Source organism: Oryzias melastigma, linkage group LG23 (genome assembly GCF_002922805.2).
Source record: "Oryzias melastigma strain HK-1 linkage group LG23, ASM292280v2, whole genome shotgun sequence".
NCBI classification, from domain to species: Eukaryota; Metazoa; Chordata; class Actinopteri; order Beloniformes; family Adrianichthyidae; genus Oryzias; species Oryzias melastigma.
In genome coordinates this window covers 6,582,751-6,592,302 of record NC_050534.1, presented here as the reverse complement: position 1 = coordinate 6,592,302, position 9,552 = coordinate 6,582,751, and the positions used below count along the sequence as shown (strand labels likewise).

The 9,552-nt window shown below is 37.4% G+C and overlaps 1 protein-coding gene across 1 annotated transcript in view; it reads left to right on the top strand.

Moving 5' to 3' along the window:
• cerk (ceramide kinase) overlaps window positions 1-9,552 on the top strand; it is a 48,790-nt gene that overhangs the window by 12,465 nt on the left and 26,773 nt on the right. Inside the window, exon 2 of the mRNA XM_024282984.2 lies at window positions 7,761-7,892. Coding sequence (XP_024138752.1) covers window positions 7,761-7,892 — 132 coding nt within the window. The remainder of the gene's footprint in view (window positions 1-7,760; window positions 7,893-9,552) is intronic.

The window sequence follows — 9,552 nt, the reverse complement described above, 5'->3', positions numbered from 1 at the left end:
AATCTTTCATATGAAGACGCGGGCCGCAAATCATCATCCTGCGGGCCGCAAATGGCCCGCGGGCCGCGAGTTTGAGACCCCTGCACTAGAGGCAATGTGGGGTTCAGTGTCTTGCCCAAGGACACTTCGACATACAGGCGGGCAAGACAAGAATCAAACCCACAATCTTCCGATCAGGAGTTGAGTGCACTACTGCTGCTCCACAGCATAATACTTTTTCCTTGGATTGTGTGCAGCAATATGAAGTTCATGCAAGTATGTTCTATCTCATCCAAGTTCTCAAAAGTAGTAGTTTGATGGGATAGAGTGAAGTTAAGAATTCTGTAAAGTTCACCCATTGGTCCACCTATCTGCCAATCAAACAAAGGCCCCTACTCACATGTAGATTTGAGGTATAATATTGAAGGTAAATAGAAAAAAAATACAGCTCTTGTATTGTATTAAGAAGCAGACTATATTTTTGTTTATTTTACGTGTGAACTTTGTCTTTCTAAAACTTAATTTTAAAGGAAGTTGTTCCAGTTTGAAACCAGCTTCCAGTGGTGATTTGAGGTTTAAAGTGAATAATGGAACATTGGAGTTTCAATAGTTAGAGGAGTCCTGACGATTTGGCAAAAAAGAAAGGACAAAAACTTAATTTGTTTTTTTTCTGTCATGCACGTCAATCTTAACAGCAGACCAAACCGTTCAAAACAGTGTCATAATGACTGATGTATTTACGAGCCGGTCTCCAAGGCTCTGGTGTTGATCTCCAAGACTCATCACTGTGCGGTTAAGGATGATTCACACATAATCAGCAGTCAGCGGGAGGAATCTTTTTTTCACACTACACAGACAGCATTCAAATAGATTGTTTTTGTTTAAGGGTGTTCCCTGACGTAAGCTATCAGACAAGTTTAGTGGAAAAACAAGAAGTAAAATGCAATAAGTGAGTAAAAGTGTGTTTGAATTGTAAACAAACAAGTTTTGCATCATACAGTACTGCGTTATTTTTTTCGTCAAGGCAAAAAAAAAATCTGTGAACTGTGGCAACAGACTGAAGAGTTCTACTGTTCTAGTTTTTAATCTAGAGTAAAACATCATATTTTGTAATTCCAGTTAGAAAAGCTGCCCGTTTAGAAGGGCTATGTCTGAAGTTCGTTCTGACCAAGAAGAAATGAATATCAAAGAGTGCACTGTGAGCTATTGTTTTTAGTTTTGTTTGGTTAAGTTCACTCTATTTACTCCCTCTGGTTAGCTTCCAGACCATTGTTCGCTTGTTTGTCCAACAACACTTCAGATAAACTATCCAAGGAAACAAATTGGTGCAACTCCATTCAGGATAGCAAACAAAACCTGCTTCATTGAACCATTAGACAATGGGTTCCTCTTTAATTGAGGGTCTTTCGTTCTAAAAATTAAACTTCACAGGTGAATTCTGCAAAGTAAGATTACAGAACTTTTAAGACTGAAAAACCCCTCACTATGCAATTCATACAATTATCTTATGCTATGTTCACACCAGGCTCAGAACCACATGCTTAAGCAACCACTACCAACGAAAAGTCTGTAAAAACGTTCATATGCGCATTTCAGGTTTAGGCGTTCAAAAGCCATGCCCTCAGATTTGGTAGCAATTTCTGAATGGCATCCTTTTCATTAACAGAAGTGCCAACCAGTTGAAAACCGATCTTGAAAGAAAGACTAATAACTGCTGTTTGTGCACGGCTGGAATCATGCGACACTTAGTCTTTCATATACTGAATAGAGCTTAAAAGCAAAATTTGGAGCAAGATTTGCGAGATTTGCATCACTTCGCATCAAGCCTCTTCCAACTGTGAGTGCACACGCTAGTATCAGATAGCAAAAGGCCTGTGTGAAGACCATAAAAGCGCATTTGAAAATCCACACTCTTAAACCCGTTGCACGTGTTCTGAGAGTAGGGAGCCTCAGACAGACATGACCATTTTCACACTTTCTCTCTTGTTTGAACTCTCCAAGTTCAAACCTTTGTAAAAAAACAAGTACAGTATTATAGAATAAAAACTAATGAGGGAATATCAGAGCACGGGCTTGACTGGCCGATTGGAGCGGCGTCTGCTATTTTGCGGTTGCTGTACGGTCCATTGTGGTCAAGAGAGACCTGAGCCAGAAAGTATAGCTCTCAATTTACCGGACGATCTTCGTTCCATAGGGTCATGAGCTCTGAGTCATGACCAAAAGAATGAGATCCCGACTACAAGCGGCTGAAATTAGTTTTCTCTGGACGTCTGGCTGGACGTTCCCCTAGAGCAATGTTTCCCAACCCTGGTCCTCAGGGCACACTATCCGTCATTTTTTTAATCCAACCCTGCTCAAACACACCTGCCTCTGATGACCGTCATTGTCAGGCTTCTGCTGAGCCTGATGATGAGCTGAATCAGGTGTGCATAAGCAGGGCAACATGGAAAACATGCAGGACAGTGTGCCCCGAGGACCAGGGTTGGGAAACACTGCCTTAGAGATAGGGTGAGAAGCTCGGTCACTCGCAAAGAGCTCGGAGTAGAGCCGCTTCTCCTTCATATCAAGAGGAGCTAGTTGAGGTGGCTCGGGCATCTGGTCCGAATGCCTCCTGGACGCCTCCCTGGGGAGGTGTTCCGGGCATGTTCCATTGGGTAGAGGCCCCGGGGAAGACCCAGGACACGATGGAGAGACTACGTCTCTCTGCTGGCCTGGGAACGCCTCGAGGTCCCGTCAGAGGAGCTGGAGGAAGTGGCTGGGGAGAGGGAAATCTGGGCTTCTTTGCTCAGACTGCTGCAACTGCGACCTGGTCCCGGATGAGTGGAAAAAGATGGATGGGTGGATGAACTAAAATATACTCGTGATTGTAGATCTATGGACATTTGTCAAATTGAAAGCATTCTGTGCAGGTGACACGACACAGAGGAGATTTATCAACAAGGTCAACAGCCAATTAAGATACAGAACGGTCTGTTGATAAAAAAAAAAATTGTGTGCAAAATTGCTTTGAAGAAAATCTTCGAAACAGCAAGGACATACAAAGTGAACCGCGATATAACAAGAGAACACTACTGGCTAAATTATTCAGCTTTCATTGAGTTTATATGACTTTCCCTAAAACCTTGTAGATAGGGGGATTGTTCTACAGTTTAAAAACAAAAAAGGTCCAAATTTGTTGTTATTTAGTCAATAACCAAACCCCAAAACTGCCTGAAGAGCAATATAAGGCAAGAGAATTCACAAAATCTAATTACAAAAATGACATTAACAAAATTAATTGTGTAGAAAACCTCCTACTGCAGCCATGTGCAACCCCAGAGGTCCGTCCATCTAACCATTTTCCAAACCAGCTTGGTTCTATTCAGGGTCACAAGGTTGCTGGAGCCTATCCAGCTACTGTCATGCAGCCAGCCCCAAGGTCCAAACCAGTAAATAAAAAGCGCATTCACTAAAAATGATCCTCATTGTTCTGAAATATCTTTTATGACCCGTATGACACCAGATTACCCTTTGAGAGTTCTCTAACATCTGAACAGCATTTTATTTGTTGCTACCAAACATTAAAATTCATAAACGACTTCCAGAACTGAAAAGAGGCTTTTCCCCCACAGTTCCCACAGAGCTGACTTTTTGCAGATAGCAGACCTATCGGGCTCACAGTTGTACACTGAGCCCCGTGGTGTGAATAGGCAGCTCTGCGAGCGCTAAGATTCTTTTCAAGCACAAAGGAAAGTATGTCAGAGCAGAGAGGATCTGGTTTGTATGGCCGGGGGCTTAGCATGTAGCTTAGGGACTGCACTGGGGAAAAAGTAGGGAGTTTGTGTGTGGGTCTGGGTTCTGTGTAGTGACAGGATTATGTGTCTGTACTTCTGTGAGTGTGTGTGGGGTTACTTAAGCAATAAGTAAATGTCTGCCTTTTGTTTCCAGATCCGTCTTCAAAATAAGAGACGTAAAAAATTATGACTACTTCTATAAAAGATGAAAGATTACATTTTTTTTCTTTCAACTTTGAATTGTGGAGATAAATTATCGCAATTCCACAGCTGCTGGAATTGCGATTTCATCTTGTTTTTAACTGAAATATGTGGGTTCTGTCCCAAAAGCTTAATCTGCCGTTGCTTATCTGTTTGCGTTTGCTTGAAAGGATTTTTCTGACAGGTACGAACATCCTCCTCGGTGCACCCTGTGTGGTTTGTCAGTACAGCTCAGCATTATGATCAGCAGAGCCTGCTGCACCAGAGCTGGAACGGCGAAACCCGATCTGCGTTTCAGCTTTAGTTTCAGCTTTAGTTTCAGCTTCAATCCTGGAAAATGTGCTTCTCGGAACACTGCATGCCCTATTAGGTTTTTTTGACACCTAAAGGCAGAATTATTAAAAAAAAAAATTAAAAAAAATACAAGCCTTAGTCATGCTTTAAGTGCTATTGCAAAGAACACATACCAGTCAAGAAAATATTTTAGAGAAATACATCTGAACTGTTTTCAGAGACCAGAGTTTGGCCTAGAAAAACTAAACAGAAAAAGAAGAAAAGTAAAACATTAACATTAAATGACACATATTTTATTTACATAAAGAATACATCATCTTTGAACATTTAATAGCCGTAAAACTGCCCTAGCTGCTTTATAATTTTAGTTTGCTAGTAAGTCTATAAAGAAATAGATCAACTGCAAAAATATCAACATGACAAACACCAAGATATGTATTCACCACATGAACAAAATGACGGTTATATGGACTGAGAGCTGATCAAGAAGCCAAAACCCCAAAGACTTTTATTTAAATAAACAGCTATTATTCAGTCATTCTATTAGTCATTAGTTCTGCTACTTATTCTTGCCCCTAACTGTTTTCCATATTTTTTCTGTAACTCAGGTACAACTTATTCAAGACAAGTTAGACGCCTCAATAAAAGTAGGTGGTCTAACTTTGAACGTTCAAATCATTTGATTATCAGTTTCTCCCAATCCATCTTTATTTTAAACTGGATGCCATAGAAACGTTGACTCAGACCGAATCTGACCAATCACTGCATACTGGTTCCAACATGGCGACATTCGTATTGTAAAAAACATAGAATTCAGTTCATTTTGTTGGAACTGGAAGTAAACCTATGGTTGATGTTGCACTCACTCGGTTCAATTCTCTTTTACAGTCCATAAAGTAAACATTTTTGGGACACTTTTTAAATAGTAAATTATTGGAATGTTTGCATAAAAAGTTTTGTATTTCAGGATCAAACAAAAAGTCATCCTCAAGCAATTACTGATAACAGAAACTGTCTTCATTGTGAAACAGCCACCAGCTATGTCTGATTTTAAACAAGCTTCAACCAGGAAGTTTAAGGTTTTCCTGTAAAGCCAGAGTCCTAGACATGAACTCTCGTTGAGGATTGGTCTTTTTAATAAACCTTACTTTTTATGCTATCATAAACCACAAATACTAAGAAATACTGGTTGTGAAAAGTATTATTTAAGTCATATGTCACTTTTAAAAACAAGAGTCAAACTTCAGACAATAATTATTTATTTCTCTTTAAAACCACCAGTTCCAACTTCTTTTTTTAAAACTTATATTTGCCTTTCTTTTGTCCAAAACCTTTAAAATAAATGACTGGGTATTAATAATCCCCTGTTTATAAACAGTAAGAATGCTTTATTATTTAAATTTGATCGTAAACAACTTTTTTATCTAATGAGAAATAGGGTTGTAAAGACAATAACAGCTTAATATTTTTAGAATCCATTGCCAATTGCTTTACTCTGTCACAAAAAGTGATTTATTTGAAGGGCTTTAAATAAAACTTTTTCAAATAATTAAATCAAGCCATTACTCAGATGCCCATAAGACTTTTTCCTATTTGTCAAAATGTGAATATTGATGGCGCTAAAATTATTCATGACTGTATGCCCTATCAACTTTATTTGAGAAAGAAATGAAATCCTATTCTCTCAGACTCCCAGGAGATATGTTAAGGCTTCTTCCTATCCATTCCACCATTTTAGCTGAATACATTTGGAAGATGGAGGGAAAGTCCTGTGTGTGATGCAGTCTAAGAGGTCAATTAAATAAATATTAGTCATATTTTCAACTTTGGAAGTCTACTTTTTGATTAGTTTCTGTTTAAAAAAACTTGTTAATAGTTAATCTGAAATCCATAGTTCCAATCTTTTTATGTTTGTTGAAATTATATGTCACTTTCCTGAATAAAAGCAACTGACATGTAGCAAAGGAAGGTTAAGGAAAATGGCAAAAAAATGTAAACTGAAACCTACACATCAACACATCTTTAAACATTTTTGTAGAAAACATTTAGGTGTTTCTTATATTTTTGCATAATTTTGGCACACGTGCATTTTATGTAATGAAATATTTTGGTAAACTCTTTTATTGTAAATCCAGATGTTTGCTTATATAAACTCCTGTTCTTAAAAGCTGCATTTCCATCTTTTTTGGTTTTGACTTATACAACTAGGATTTTCTTTTTTGGTTGTTGTTTTTTACTGGTTCTAAAAGGTCCCCAATGTCAAGCCTTAAAAAATATTTTTACTTAATTATGAAATAAGTATGAAGTAAGAATAACCAAAATGATTGGAAAATACATTATTGCATTTTATTTGTTGTTGTATTCTGAATGTCTTTGCACCTTGAGAAGTTGATGTGGCTTCAGATGGTTAAAATAACACCATGTGCTTTGTTTGCTTCATCTGCTTCATGTTGCTTCATGTTGCTTCATCTGCTTCACATGGTGTTTTTTTCGCTTCATGTTGCTTCACTTGCTTCATGGTGTGTTGTTTACTTCATGGTGCTTCATGTTGCTTCATGTTGCTTTATGTTGCTTCATCTGCTTCACATGGTGTTTTTTTCGCTTCATGTTGCTTCACTTGCTTCATGGTGTTTTGTTTACTTCATGGTGCTTCATGTTGCTTCATGTTACTTTATCTGCTTCATGGTGCCTTGTTTGCTTCATGGTGCTTCATCTGCTTCGTGGTGCTTTGTTTTCTTTGTGGTGTTTCATGTTGCTTCATGTTACTTTATCTGCTTCATGGTGCTTTGTTTGCTTCATGGTGCTTCATCTGCTTAGCGGTGCTTTGTTTGCTTTGAGGTGCTTCATCTGCTTAGTGGTGCTTTGTTTGCGTCGTCGTGCTTCCTGTTATTTCATCTGTTCATAGTGTTCATTTGCTTCATGTTACTTAACCTGCTTCATGGTGCTTCGTTTGCTTTGTGGTGCTTCATGTTGCTTCATGTTATTTCATCTGTTCATGGTGTTGATTTGCTTCATGTTACTTAACCTGCTTTATGCTGCTTCATTTGTTTGATGTTACTTCATCTGCTTCATGGTGCTTTGTTTGCTTTATGGTGCCTCACCTGCTTCATGGTGTTTCATTTGCTTTGATAGTGCCTCATCTGCTTCATGGTGCTTCATTAGCTTCATGGTGCTTCATTAGCTTCATGTTGCTTCATCTGCTTCCAATGTTTCATTTACCATCCTTGAATTATCATTAATCAAAACAAGAAAAGAAAAACACAGTGGAGCTGCTATACGTAAAAAGTACAAACAAATTCATCAATCCAGCAAAAGAGGCACATTGTAGAATTCTTAACGAATGCTATAACTTTAAAGATTTTTAACTAAGGAATAAATTAATAATTATACAGACTGCCCAGCATGTGCTTACCTGCAGGTAAATAAAGTGAACGATTAATACTCTCACATAAGCTAGCCCTGAGCTTTGGTTACTCCGCAGTGTGCTTATTAACTGGGGAATATTTCTTACAGCTCGCAGTCACACCGTTCCAGTGAGCGAAATTGTAGCCATCCACCATGCAGAAGACGAGGAACACCCAAAGTCCAAGTGGGACCAGAAGAAGAAGCTACAGTTCTCCCAGCTGTTTACCAATGCCTTCACAGGTACACAACTGACACAATTGTTGTTATGCCATAACATATTTATTACCACCTTCCATAAAAAAAATTGTCAAATTTGCATACCTTTTGTACAAATGAAGCTATTACAAAGAAAGTTTGGACTCATTTTGAAATCCTAAAATGTCTATTCAAAGATGAATAAGTTTAAATCATTTATGACAAAAGTTTAAAACACAATCAGCTAATGGGAGCTCTTACTATCATTACAGCATTCACAGTCTGACAAGACATGTCCAGGCATGCCCCTCAATTTACAAGATGATTGTGTAACGGAGTGGAAGATAATTTTATATCCAATTTGAATTTCTCTGCTCTGCTGCATGTGGAATGTAGCTTCATGAAAAATGTTCTTTTTAAATGAAAAAAAAATGCTCAGAGTGATAATTTGTCAAAAATGCTTAGTGAGTGATTTTACTTGCCAGAGTCCACAGTGAGAGATTTTTTTATGCCCTGTTGCAGATATTTCAGCAATTCTCCAAGTAAGATCCATGTTTTTGTAAAGCGCTGCTTCATTTAACCCACTTCACTACCACTTTCCTGAAGTGTTCAATTCCTCTCATTCACATGTGGAATAGACTCAGTTGGTAGTCAAAAGAATGAGATGATTTTAAGGCTAAAGCTTCTGCAAAAAAAGAGAAAAAAATCTAACTAAACTATGAAACTTTAATGATTACTAACTGCATAACTGAGCCCATTCACATGCACACCAAATATCCAATCACATTGGTGACATGAAACTTTTTTCAGGTTGTCTTTTACTCCATGATGCCAGTTGCAAAATAATGAGAGTTCAGGTTGACAAGCCAAGACTTCATGGCATGTTATCAAGTAGCATCAATTATATGTATGTATGGCATGTTTCCCAGGAAACTAGTAGACTGTACTGTATTCTCAGTTAAGGCTTTTGAAATGAACAAAATATTTAAAAATGACATCATCACTCAAAAATAAATCTGCTTATTGACTCCTATTTGGACAAGTATTTTCCGATGATAACCATTGTTGTCAGTATCTGGTCACTCCCAATGGTACAATTTTGGGGCCTGTAAACAAGTCAGACTGTCATTACTCACAGTGGTAAAAAAAGATCACCTCAAAACATAAACTTCTCTTTTGTATCATTTTCTGTAGGTAATCTATCTCCTTGAAAATAAGTGTTTTATTATTTTTCTTAACTTTTTTGTGTTTTCTTAAATACAGTGGTCCCTCATTTATCACGGGAGTTTTACTTCAAACTATCAATGTCAAAAAATGACAATGCTAACATTATAATTAGCTTTATGACTTCTTTCAATGTCACTAAATATTAATGCTCACATTAGAATTAACATAATAAGTACTATCAATGTCAAAAATGTCCAAGTTAAAATGAGAATTAGCATGTCATTTATCAAAAGTAGGACACACAGGACAGTTTAAAGCAGTAACCAGCTCCTGGCTGCTTGTTTACTTAATCCTAAATAATCTGGATTTTTTATGTGGTTAACTATAAACAATAAACAATATAAGCAGGCTTTTTAACTAACATAATATTTATAAGCATATTATTTAGTTAATTGAATATGCTTGGCTATAACAAATATTAATAGCATTCACATGGAATGTAATTATTTATCGACTTTTCCAAGTCATCACTTTTACA